The sequence below is a fragment of the Fusarium sambucinum genome, chromosome I (genome assembly GCF_050947815.1).
Source record: "Fusarium sambucinum isolate potato_lamoka chromosome I, whole genome shotgun sequence".
Taxonomy (NCBI): domain Eukaryota; kingdom Fungi; phylum Ascomycota; class Sordariomycetes; order Hypocreales; family Nectriaceae; genus Fusarium; species Fusarium sambucinum.
In genome coordinates, this window is record NC_139294.1 from 8,138,924 (window position 1) to 8,152,726 (window position 13,803).

Consider the following 13,803-nt stretch of genomic DNA (forward strand, 5'->3'; position numbering starts at 1 on the left):
ACACGGTTACAGAGACAACTATTGCACGTCCATGTAGGTTGAGATTTGATTAAATAGATAAACGCGGCAAGCGATGATGAAGAAAGTGCCAGAAGTTTTAATGTGACGTTCGTTGCGATTCCAGAGAAAACGCCATGTGACATTGGGTGGTAAGTCACATCTTGATGACGGCGGAGCTAGTGGGTCACGGCGAGGGATCAAGCCAAAGAAGTGGTCCTGAAGGTATAGAATGAAATAAACAAGACAGTTCATGTCATGTTAGGGCGGACTCTTGAGTTATTATTTCTTGTAACCTAAAACTCATAAGCCAGTTATGCTGTTACTGTGAAGTGGCGTCAACTCAATCTGAAAGCTCATTGGTCATGTCGCTTAGTCAAGCACGTTTCTCCAGTGGCTTGTGGCTGAACAAGTCTCAGGGTCTTTCTCTTTCTGCCTCGGGCGTCGAGATGCGAGATGACATCCTTAGAATGGAGCTTGCCAAGTCCGTGCCAACCGCCGCCGAAACTACATCACTCATTGACTCTATCTACCTACATCAGCAACTCTTTTTTGAGACAATTATTCTTACGAGTCCTGTCCCTAAACATCGTCATAATTGCGATTCTGCCTTCTCCTTTCTATCCGTCAGCGACGGCTGGTCATGTTCTGGTCCACACAGCTTTGTAAAGATAATTCGCTGCCCCCATGATACTATCGATTCCTCTACGGATACCGCGACGCCAATAACGCTTTGTCCATCCAAGCTCGGTCATCTTATCGTATCGTCCATATTCGGCGACCGAACTTCCGCCCTTCCCGCAGACCGATAATTTTGCGCATGAACTACGATTTTTTGTTTTCTGGAAAACTCACGATATCCCTCCTACCACTGCTCTCTGCCTGACGATGCGGCATGCGGACGTCGAACCGCCATGGCCATCGATGGTGATCGATCCCTGGGCGCGAAACAACTCTAGCAACTCTTCTCATCACGGCGATGCCAGAAAACCCGGCGATACAATACAAGAATGGTCTTCGCTTATTGGTATCATTACAGCCATTGTGGGCAATATTCTTATCGCTCTTGCGCTCAATGTCCAAAGATATGCTCATATTCGGCTGCATAAGCAACGGAGTAGAAATCGAAGGAGAGCCAAGGAAGCTATGAAACATAACCAAAACGGAGATCACGGGGGATCATATGGTACTATTGGCGGAGACAGTCATGGAGCTGGATATCTCAACGGCCATGGTGCAGGTGCAAGCGCAGACGAACAGAATCACGCCAATGGGAGTCGTGAGACAGATCCTTTGACTGGATCTTTCCACTCGGAAGCGTCCGGAAGTTCTGGAAGCAAGCAAGATGAAGACGAGACATCATCTTCCTATCTCAAATCTCCATACTGGTGGCTCGGCCAAGTCCTTATCACGCTCGGAGAAATGGGTAACTTTTTGGCATACGGATTTGCTCCCGCCTCGATCGTCTCTCCACTTGGTGTCGTTGCCTTGATATCAAACTGTATCATTGCACCAGCCATGTTTCACGAAAAGTTCCGTCATCGCGACTTTTGGGGCGTGGTGATTGCCGTGGGTGGCGTAGTTACTGTCGTTTTGAGCGCAAAACAAGAGGAGACCAAACTGAACCCTCACGACGTGTGGGATGCCATCACCACCTTGGCTTTTGAGATTTACCTGGCTGTGACCATATTTCTTATTCTATGTCTCATGTGGGCAAGTCCTAGGTATGGGAAGCGCACAATTCTCATTGACCTAGGACTGGTTGGCTTATTTGGTATGTTGCACGATATGACAATGTATATGGAAAATACTGACTCCAGGGTATAGGTGGTTACACTGCTCTTGCAACCAAGGGTGTGTCTTCAATGCTGTCGTCCACTTTATGGCGTGCCTTTGCAACTCCTGTCACATATGTTCTCATCGCGATCCTCCTTGGTACGGCTATTATGCAGATTCGTTACGTCAACAGAGCTCTGCAGCGATTCGACTCGACACAGGTCATCCCGATCCAGTTCGTTATGTTTACGCTTTGTGTGATTATTGGCAGCGCCGTCCTCTATCGCGATTTTGAACGCACAAATACTGAACAGGCGGCCAAATTTGTTGGAGGTTGTTTGCTCACCTTTTTTGGCGTCTTTCTCATTACTAGCGGGCGTGAGCAGAGCCAGGTTGATGACGAGGTTCTGTCAGAGGCGGGCGATTTTGAGGACACTATTGGTCTTGCCAATCAGGATGGTAACGGTGCGTCGAACTACCAAGATGTTCAAGGATTTTCTACTCCCAAGTCGCAATCACGGCGGTCTAGTCATCTGTCGAATTTCAATCACTCTGACGCACACAGAGCTTTGTTAGCAGCTGTTACACCGCAGCACGAAAACAACGTGCCATCGGCCAAGGCTATGAGTTCGCAAATGTCCCCGGGTCAAGAGACTCTGGCTTCTGGTTTTCCTTGGAATGACTATGGGGGCCCTTCAACACCACCAGGACGAGGTGCTAGGGCGTACTCGACTGATTCGGTTCTTGTAGCGCCAGGTGCTACATCTGCAGGACCGTTTGCTTCGCACCCAACGACACCAATGAGAGAGCCTATGGCAAGTGATGGGTCTCTTCTTCCCCGCGCACTTGCTAGCCCTACAAAACCCAGTGGTTCAGTGAACCGATCCAGAACTTTTATCTCCCCCTCTCCCCTCTCTTCGACAGTCACTGCCGTAGTCAAGGATGCTTTTCTGCGGGCGTCCGACGATCCTCGTGTGCGCCAAACCTCAATGCGCCGTATACGTTCCACCATTCGTGCCGGGCTGTTCTTTAACGAAGACGGTGAGAACGCAGATGCCGAAAACACTACCCAATCAAACATTTTGTCTACGAGCTCGGCGGTTCCAGCGTCAGTGGAAAACCTCCCCAGCACTTTAGAGGAAGATGAAGGGCCCACAGCGGAGGGCGATCAGACGCGTCGAAGATCGCGAAGTGTGAGCGACACATTAGGCGACTTCTTTGGCGTCAGGCGCAAGAAGCGCTATGACAGCTATTTCGCAGGCGACGTAGAAGATGGGAGCTTGGGAGGAGCCACCCCCAGTCGCGATCATGTAGATCTTCAGAGAGGGCACCGAGAAGTTTAATAATGCATCAAGCATCTAATAGTCATGTGATTCACATTGCGGCGTTGGTTAGCAAACTGCACTTCTTGCTGGCACCATTATCCTGGCTTCGAGCGTTGGCGTTTGGGACTTAGAGTAGGAGGAACAAGATGAGCTCGTTTTCTGGGTATAGCATATACGTATTTAGCAGCATCGCATTACTTCACGTTCAGGATTCGGCGACTATTCTATATTCTATACTCCTCCCGGTGACCATTCTTGACTCCTCTCGGTGTGCAAATCCGTGGATAGAACAGGGGGATTAGATAGCTGCCTCGGTGTCATTGATTGCGGGTCTTGTCTTTTTCGCCCTGTTGTTAATCGTGAGCTAGCTATGTTGCTTTTTTCTCAACTTTTGGTGTCGGCTGTATTGGCTGTTGGAGGGCTAGTCCTGAAACGAAACAGTCGGATGTTGTTTTTGTCGATCGTGATGAAGATGTGACAAGTGCCGTAATTGGCTGGAAAGGTAGAACTCGCTTCCGCGTCGCATTGACAGTTTGACCATTCTTTATGATAAGACTCCAGACAGCGGAATCTGTACCCTGCTTCAGCTTCGCTTCGTGCTTTTGAAAACAGCAGCGGGGCTTTATGCCTAAAAAAATAAATATAAATAACTTATGCATACTGCCGTGACATATTACCAATACACAACTGACGTATAGGTACAACCAACTGCTGGTCTTTAGTATAGGCCGTGTGACTTTGTGTATGACAAACAGGTGGCCATTTGACGAATGGTGTCGCTAGAAGTGGCATAACAAGTCGGAGCCGTCATTGTTAAGTCCAAGCCACGAGAAGCAAAGCCCCCTTTCACATTTAGGCTGGCAGGGAAGCCGTTGTATTCTCCGAGGCTATTCCACCCTCATACGGATAGGATCTGCCGTCGTTGCCATTGACCTAGACCAACCAACCCATGCTAAGAGCTAGTGTTGCGAGCTTGTGAACCGTGGAGTTTGAACGGCAATGTCGGATCTGCCTTTTGTGAAAACTCAATTGATGATAGATGGATTAACAGTCTTTTGAGACATGTGGCTAGCAGCAGCTTTGACTATGCAGTGGTCTGAGGTTTTGAATCAAGGTAGGAAGAGCCAACTTACAAGCATAGGCTAGACTATTAAGAAGAATGACTGTTCATTTACCGACAGGTAGGTAGCGTTGATGCCATGCGACATGGCCAGTTAGACGGGCCTGTTTTTGAGGCCCAGATCCATGGCTTTCGAGGGCCAGGGAAGAAGGCCAAATCCCTGACCTTGACTTTTTTTTTTTATGGGTTGGAGAGACGGCGCACAATTTGAGTTCAGGAACAGCTAACTAAAGTTTGACGTGTGGGCGGACTTTGGCCCAAGAGGACTCTTGTCACATCCAACGCTTGCCAAGATGGTCTACCTTGCAGAAGGATGACCGAGATGCGTTCTCAATATTACATTGGAGTGCGTTCGGAAGCGAATGGCGATTACTGACAAACACAATCGCCCCGACGTAAACAAATGAAGCCGAAAACCCCCAGGAACGGAAGACGAGAAGTGGTTCCCCGGCGCTAGAGCTCCAGCGAAGAGAACTGACAAGGCCCGTTTAGCGGCGGGAAGGAAGGCTCAGAGGGCCGAGGAGACGACGGACAGAATCAGCATTGGCAGCATTGCCCTAGGCTGCAAGGGTCTGGAGAGGCTCAACATCCGAAGAAAAGTCACAAATCCAATTCTGACTGGCTGGTAAAGCATCGCATCCAGATTCTGGGTCGTTGGAGACTCTGCATTCAAGAACCCTGAGCATTGTATCGGTCAGTCCCCGCAAAGAGAGGTAGGTACAGTAGAGATCGGCTATGCTGTTCCGTACAGTATAACAGGATGTAGGTACGAGCCAAGGTTTGCCGATTGAGAATGGATGATGCTTGTTTCTTTTCTTCGCGGGGCTTTCGTGCTGTCCCACCCTGCATCCGCTTACTCTGGATACTCTCTATCGTATTGAACGTGATATGTAGGGTCAAGGTGAAGCCTCGGCAAGAAGGGTAGCACATCCACGAGCCGCTTTTGCCTTGCCTCTTACCTAGCCCAGGTAAGTAGGTACTCTGGGCAATGCGACACAGGTTGTAACAGTCACTAGCACATCACAACCGTACTTAGCCTACCTGCTTACAACTGCTGCAAGCCCCGAGAGTTCACACGCATATGCGCATGGGAAACTAGGATACCAATGTCACACCGACTTACTTTGCAGTGCTGTTTTGTCAGGGGGACGCATGAAATTCGGTGTCGTACAATCCGTGGTTGCATATCCGTATGTGTGTAGCTAGCTGACATGTCGGGAAAAGAAAAGAAAGGATGAAGTCGTGTTGGTTCGAGAGGCACAGCAACAGCGGACGGACGGGACAGCCCTGCAGGTTGTAGATAGGTTGTACGTAGGCATCTAACCGGGCTGATGATGTATTATGCTGGTGTGCGGTACGTACGGTACGGTACGGGAACAAAGTGTTGTGCTTGAAACCGAGCCCAAGTTTGTGGGTGACCGTTGTGATGGAAGGATGACAAGGGATCCGCAATGTTGGGTTCGCGGTCCCCATCCATTTCAGTATGACAGACCGGCTGCCCTACTGCAGTAAGCAAGTACAGGGGAGTTTTCGATGCGATGCGATGCCGTAAAAGCCATCCACTGAGCACGCGTCCAGGCAGGGATCGGGTGCTTGTTGAAGTGCATGTCGACAACTTGAGGCCAGTCAGACAGTCCCTGACGGGTATGCTTGCACCGATTGGCTGTTTTACTACCTAAGCATGTGGATGTACTGGTAGCTTGTAGAGAGAGAACTGTACCTAACAGGTAACTGCCTGGGTTAGCAAGCATTGCCTATTACAGTTATTGTGCTTTTCAAAAGTAAAGTGCAGTCCATATTTTGTTGAACTTTTGTTCAAAGGACAGTTACGGTGTCAGGTAAGTATCAACCAGTACCAACGATGCATCGTTTAGAAAACCTTGAGGGGCATGTTCCTTCGTAAGCATGTCTCCCCATCAGTGCATATCCAATTTACGGGTCATCAGCTAGATCCTGAATACTACTTCAGCACCAACACACTGTACTGCATACCAGGTACTATGTTGGTAGGTATACGTGCATACTGAGAGGGCATTAACCAATTGGGGTAGGTAGAAGGGACCAGCAGAAAAGACCTCGCGCAATCTCCCCCGCGTTGCAGATTCGTACAATATCTATGTACTAACATGCGGATACTTCATCATTAATCCCAGGTCCCTGGTCCATACTTTACCAGGTCAAAACGCGAGTGATGGCCAAAACAGTAAAGCTCCCGTCTGTCTGTGAGCGAATTCAACAATCTCAACCAACCACGGTTGGATCGACCTACTCCGTTAGGCAAGGCACCATAACAAGTTGACATTTGACACGATGATCCTATAATCCTTCTGTTATTAGGTGTGCATGATGATGCTGTTAGTTGGGTTCAACGGGCGGCCAGTCATCGGCTAAATTGATGTTGCATATGTGTGTACTGTACCTAACTTATTGTGTAAGTGGCGTTGGTCTGCCCTGATCATCAATAAACTAATGCAGGTCAACATGTAATCCCAAGCAACTAATCATCATGGACAAGCACTGAGTTGCATCATTTCTATTTCCTTTCGACTGGTTGCTAGTTGGATTAAGGGACTTTTGAGATTGCAATGACCCAAATAGTCAACTGCTACGTAATTAATGTCGACAAGGAGATGTCGATAGTAAAAATAAATAGATTCTACTGCAGGGATGAACTGTTTTCTACGTGCTTTTTTCCACACTTGATCAGTATCTATCTATATGCCAACATGCTAGACTACAGTGTCTACTACCTACCTACCTATGTAAGGTAGAGGCATTACAGGCGACTTCTCAAGGGTAGGTAGGTAGGCCTGTTAGAAAATCAGCAGTCAGCTGGAGAGGGAAGGAACGAGTGGGTTTTACGAGCACACAGACCAACATGACCACGTTTTTGACGTCTTCCAATCGATAATATATTAATTAATTGATTAATGATTCCACCTTCCTGCATCTACTTATGTATCTACAACACAACAACAACCCCTGATGTGTCTGGTAACTGGTCACGTTCACACTTCAGCAAAACATGAAACCAAATCGCAACCATGGTACGAATGGGGAGAAATAGAACCTTCCATAGCGGCTTCTGGTGTCACCTGGCGTTCTGCTTAGCACCCTCCGACTGTCTCAAGTCCAGCCTTAGCGTCTCTGACCATCAAGCCACCGGGGTCAGTGGCGGCAACCATCCGCCTAGCCTAGGGCAATGTTGCTGCTGCTGCTACTGCTGCTCTTAGCTCTCCATCCAAGAGCTGGTAGTGTACCTTCGTACCGACTACCATACCATGGCGCAGGGGTAAGACCCCCGTTCCTGGATCCATCAAAACCAGACCAAACCAAAGCAAATCAACAAGTCATCGTCGCACAGGCAGGAAAGGATATCGATGCCATGTTGCTGCACACACATACTTGTGCGCGACTCAAGCAAAGAGCAACCTGACTTTTGTTACACGCACGTTTCTTCTATGCCCACAACGAGCTCCCGCTTTCGTGGTACAGTAGGACCGGCATTTTCACTGTACCCTACCATACCCCTGACCGCCAACCCCAATGAGCAAGAAACTCAATCCCGGTACAGACGCTACTGCACGTCGCTGCAGGGCCTTGTACCTCTATCAAAAAACTTTACTCCTCCACAAGCTTGAGGTACGAGAAATAAGCAGGCGAAGAAGTGGTTGAAATCCCAATGACCTGATTAACTAATTTCGTCTCCTCCAAATCAACTCTTTCAACGCCTGGCCTGTTGTTGACCCTCTCTCTTAGACCGGTTTCCTAGACCGGAACTGTGCCTTGTCTCTCATTGGAGAACCAAGAGGGTCGCGGCAATATCCCGAAGAGGATATACCGTGTCCGTTTCGACATCAAGCTTTTCCTCAGTCACATATTCGCTCATCCGGTTGTCCTCCGCGTCATCCACGAGGCGATCTTTCTCCTCCAGCCCTGATTTTTGGAGACTGAACTGAACGTACACACTTGAAAGCCCACTACGCACGCGTCATCCTACATCCGGGAGCCTGTCCCAGTACAGCGGGTCAGATAGAACACGCCTAAGCTTGCGTATAGGTTTTCTTCTTATACGGGCTATTTTTTTGCTGTCTTTATGGCTGTGTTAGTTGTGTTGGTTCACATCCTCTTGAGCACAAGCACAAGTTGAAGCTCGAGCTCAACGCTCAGGCTGGTTGCTACGCCGTCTGTGTGCCACAACCGAGCCAATATAGCACATACCCAAACAAGGTTTAGCTTCTGAAGCTATTCTTTACCTCTTCTGAGCTTCCTTGGGGCTAGTGAAATATCTTCATTGAAACCTCATCCCCTTAGATACACAACGTCGAGAAATAGTCCATGCGTATTCTACCAGATTTTGAACCAAGGACGAATAAACATGAGACGCCATCAAATCTTGTTTCAGCCTTGGCCAACACTTTAGAGAATGGGTCAGGTATTTCCCCATCTCGATAGCTTCACGTTCAGGTGGTCGAAGCAATTAGTTGATCGACACTCAAGCAAGCCTCTAATCTGCAAAGATGTTGGCCTCAAAGACACACTGCGACATTGAACGGCTGCCTTGCCAAACAGATACATCACGTTGCTGGGCCGATTGTGATAGTCATGGAGTCGTGTCTTTAATTAGACTACTGCTAGATCTCAAAATGATGCGCCAGCACGAGGTCAGGAGAAGATGAAGCAATCTGCAGTTGTGGTCATGGCTTGGGCTTGGCCACGGTCTGTATCATCCTCGCCGTCCCCGACGCTAAAACGAACCATGGGAGATTTAGTGGGCTTCTAGAGCATGCAACGCCGGACGCGTTTCTCTACTGCCATGACCCGCAAAAAGGGTCATGGACTAGCGCGTTCTCCGATGTGTTGCACCCAGTCTCAATCAGTTCAGCGAAGCTCCGACAACGGTACGTGGTTAGTTACGTTGTAGCTCTGTTTTGGCAGTCTCGAGATTCATCAGACGTCTCCGAGACGTACAAGCAGCCGGTATGAGATGCAGACAGTACATCATGAATCAGCACGAGGAAGTTACCGAAGTGAAGCACGACTGGGGAAGCTCAAGCGATTGCATCCCAAGTCTACAAATAATTTATACAGAAGTGCAACGGGGGGTACGGTTGGTTTGCCAAGATCCTTGCAGCTTCATCGAACTCTCCTCTCCCACTACCCGTGGCATTTTCTATGAACTCAGTGCGTAATTTCAGACTTTCATTACATTTATCCCAATCAATGTAAGTGGTTGAACGACATTCTAGCTACGCTCTGATCACCAAGGTGAGCTAGACCAAGATCAAGAACCAGAGATACTGACTCATAGAGCAATTGGTTGTCGCTCACTACTCACGTCAATGAGCAAGTAATGTACGTAACCTGCGATGTGGGTTCGTTCAGTAGCCTAAGCAAATGCGAGTGGCTACGGCTTTGTTCCTGCATGTTTCTGGAGCTGTTTCCTACCGGCTGCTAAAAAAGATCAAAGTCAACAAGAAACGGACGTGCTCTCTCAGAACCAGTCTGAGGCCAGCAGGTTTAGTCTGGCAAGGCCAGACCTGTAACACACGTATTCTGAGACTTTTGCCAACAAGTCTTGAAAATAGAAACAGCTACTAGAACAGACGACATCGAAACCAAACCCACATGTCGATCATATCGGCGGTTTGTTTTTTGGTCGACGATGCGCTTGCGTTCATAACGTCCTGTTTGACTTGTTATACTCAAGCTCATTCAATTGGCCCACCCGCATTCAATTGCTTGCCAGAGTCCACGAAAAGTTGCTTGTGTGCTATTATCATCTAGCCCTACTGCGGACGCCTTTTGCTCCGGTCTTGTCCTTGGTGAAAAGCTATTGGAAAGCAAACATACTGTACCCATTGTAACTACTGCATGTTGTCGAACCATTGCAGTAGTAAAGCATGAATGAGTATCAGGCATGGAGCCTCCCTTGCTTGCTCTTCTTTGCTTCTGCAAGTGAAAATTCTCTTCACCTCATGATGACCCGACTGGACTGAGCTGGACTGACCCTCTCATGTGTCCTTGGCCTTTTTTTGCGCTATTTCGAGTGGAATCAGGGTTTTCTTGTGTGGTTTCTTGTTGTCTCAACCTGACATATCGGACACCAAGATACTGATGGTCAAACAAGGCGCGCCCACTTGGTTGTCCCTGAGCGCGACAATCAAGACGTCCAAGGTGTCCCAATCGCACCACCACGGACCTCATATCGCCCTACAGCGAGTCGAGCATCGTCTGAGGTTACGGTTACGTTTACGGCAAGGGGGACTTGCACAGTACGCATTGCGGTACCAGCACTCAACTCTGCCTCATCGAAACATCCCTGCGCAGCACAACAGGGCCTTGCAGTGAAAGAAAACCCCCCCAGATTCCCGGGGCTTGTGTCCGTCGAGACGGGCCAGGGACAACCCACACCAACCCACTTGGAGCCCTGTCGAGGGTCCCCCCTTACCACCGCCCTAGTCTTCCTTAGCCCCAGCTCCTAGGGCCTGTCTAATCTTTGGGCAGGGTACGAGTTGCCTTGCCCCAAGATTGCATCAATCTCTCGCTCCCAGACAATCTTATATGTACATTGTCTTGCATCCATCCACGTCGTTATTTCTATTCTATCTCGTCTTGTTTCCCATTGACCTTTCCCACCCCTCGTTTCGGTACTTGCTTGAAACCTTATATACATACCTGTCTCATTGTATCTGTCTCTCATTAGGTTTCGTCTTACTTGCTTCATTCCTTATTGGCTTCGACATAGCAACACATAACATATCATCAACAACAACTTGCGGAATAGGACAACTTAGCCAGTCATTGTTTACATACAGGGCACACTTCGACGTCGCCCTCCTTTCGGAGGCATTGGGTTATCATGTGGGCCGCAAATATGCCTTACTACTCAGAATACCAGTCAGACCGTTCCAGGCGCGATACTCAAGCAAAACTGAGCCCGCAGCCCAACATTGGCGCCGATATGACTAGTTATTACGATGTATCCCCTCCAGCATCTCAATCACCTCTCGATCTCGATGAGTATCTGGTACCGGCTGTTGAGGGCCCTCCATCTCCCGAAAGAATACGTCAATTGAGCAAGCAGATGAAACATGCGTCTCATCTCAACCGTGGTCAACGCACTGCATCCACCGGATCCTCGACATTTGTGACTAGTGAGCGCGGATGGGAGCAGGGTTTCGAAAACATGAGCATCACTCGGCACTCATCCCAACGATCTACAACTACTAGCGGAAGTTCCTCCCGAGACCGACCCGACAGTGTCCAGGTATTGGGCAAGAACATATTCCATCGCCGTGCAAAATCAAGCAAGTCAGGCCGCCGCCGTGAGAGCAGTGCTCAAAGCTCATCAGCAAGCTCGATTTACTCAACTGAAGTGGGCAGTGAAACCTCCTTGGCTACTTTCAAGGACTCAATCATGCCGACTATCTTTGCTCGCCGAAAGTCTTCTCGGGACGATGCCGCCCTCCAAAAGAGGCTTCAAATTTCTGGACCCTTCAACTTCCAACATGTGACGCACACTCCCCGCGACCAAGCGACCAACTCGGCCTCTCGTACTCCCGCACAGGAGCTCCGCATGCCCAACTTCTCTGCTTCCACGGAGCATATACCTGAACCTCAAGTATCGCCCCGTAGTGCAAGAGCCTCTGCCCTTCCGAGACGCTATATCAAGCAGGCTAGATCTCAGGAGCAGCTTCGTACCAGCCCGCCTCGGCCAATTCGACCCCCGAGATCTCCTCCCATTGAGGAGATTCACTCTCCTACATTAGGTGCTCCCATTCCACCCCCGAGAAGCTCAAGCCGACATCCAAGAGATGGTGACACTCTTGCGATGACGGGCCGGGACCGTCCTTTGACGAGCGGCGGCTTCCGACACCCTCGACCTTTCAGCCCCAAGGACACGATGGATCGATCTTCAGCAGTGAACCATGGGTTTGGTACTGTACTGGACCAGGAACCATTGCCAGTGGACGACCATCGCTTTTCGCATGCTATCACTACCCCTGACGATGCAGCCTGGCCGCTTCCTGCTACCACGAACTATGAGCCACCGTTGCCAGACGTTCCTGAGGAGGAGGAGACCATGCGCTCACCGAAAAACAACTCTAGCACGAGGTCGTCGCTTCGTGCTAGCCAGTCGGTTCCTCTGCTGAGAGGACCCCAGACCTCAGAGAACGCTGCCTCCCAACGTAATGCTGGACATTACAAAGGCAGTGTAGGTCACATCCCCTCCATCATGGAGAGTTGGGAAGATGACATCGATTACTGTTACGAGCACGAAGCCGATGCCAACTTCGAATACGAATGGGAGAGGCCGTCGATGGACACTGGACGAGAGGAAGCACCTGGATTCCGGCTCGACATGTTTGGAGATGATGAGCTGAGGGAGTTGCCATCAGTTGGCACAGCTGAGTCGTCTCCCGGTATGCTTTCCGCATCCCGTTTTGATATGCCGGCTCTAAGCCCTGTTAGCCACGCCTCTCCTGAGAGCACCTCCGAGACCGCCTCCCCAAACATGGGCATGGGAGTTGCAGTGACCAACAACTTTTCGCTCCCCCGTGGAGAAAAGGGTCGTCGCCCTCCTCAGCTTACCCATACTCGAAATGACTCCCGTGCCTCTAGTTTTAGGGAGTCATACGGCTTTACCTTGTCGCCTTCACTACTCATTCCTGGCGACTACCACCAGCAGATGCTCCTCAACGAGACCGAGAAGCAGAGCTACCTGTGTGAGGATGAAGTGGTCCATGGTATTGTTGACCATGACCACATCTACGAGAATACTAGCAACGCTGCTAGCCACAACTCTCTTCAATTGTGTCCCCAACGCGCGAGCACATCTACCACCGCTACCAACTCTACCTCCCTCTCCGACTCTACTGGCGAACGCCATGTTTCTACCAACTCCACTTGGACCAACCTTACCCGGCTCACAAGCAGCACATCGCTGAATAAGTGGGTTGAGCAAAACGATGGCGTCCGTGAATCTCTGATCATCAAGTCTAATGATGGCAGCGACGAGGAAGACACTACCCCTCCCGCCTCTGTTGAGAAGGACACTGTTCCTGAGCTTACCCCCTTCCCTTCTGTGCCCGTTAGCAAGAAGCCTCATCACAAGAGCCATGCGAGCGAGTCCATCGTCAGAGAGGAAGTCACCGTCAACAAATCGGTTGATGCCATCAAGACCCGACGCCCTCGCGCCAGGACAACAAGCCTCAGCACGCAGGCACCCCCTGTCGGGCAATATGCTCTTTTCCCCCGCACATATGCCAAGGGTAGTGGCGATCGTATCTAGAGACTTTCTCTTACACTTCTTCACGTTTCGATCTCAACTCCCCAGAGGTCTATTTCCTTTACTATCTCTTCACTTTTTACATACTTCTTTTGCATGCGCGCTTCGAGTGGCTTTACACTCTTGTGTACACAACATCATCACGTTTACCCTTTCGGGTCAACCATCGCATGGTCAGGATTTCTTTTGTATGGATTGAAGTTGGCCGCGGAAGGCATTCCATTTTCTTGGGGTCTTGATCCCAATGTCTGGCTTTTTAAGGCTTTGACTTTCCAGCCTTCGGCATTCATCTC

General features: G+C 49.6%; 2 protein-coding genes across 2 annotated transcripts; both read left to right on the top strand.

Annotated features, from left to right (window-relative positions):
- Positions 1–885: 885 nt before the first annotated feature.
- FSST1_005390 (magnesium transporter NIPA-domain-containing protein) lies at positions 886–3,116 on the top strand (the record flags this gene model as incomplete). Its single annotated transcript, XM_083231659.1, has 2 exons — positions 886–1,771; positions 1,825–3,116. The coding sequence occupies 2 exons, from the start codon at positions 886–888 to the stop codon at positions 3,114–3,116; spliced, it is 2,178 nt and encodes a 725-aa protein (XP_083088820.1).
- Positions 3,117–11,080: 7,964 nt separating this feature from the next.
- FSST1_005391 (uncharacterized protein) lies at positions 11,081–13,513 on the top strand (the record flags this gene model as incomplete). Its single annotated transcript, XM_083231661.1, has 1 exon — positions 11,081–13,513. The coding sequence occupies one exon, from the start codon at positions 11,081–11,083 to the stop codon at positions 13,511–13,513; it is 2,433 nt and encodes an 810-aa protein (XP_083088821.1).
- Between the last annotated feature and the right edge of the window lie 290 nt (positions 13,514–13,803).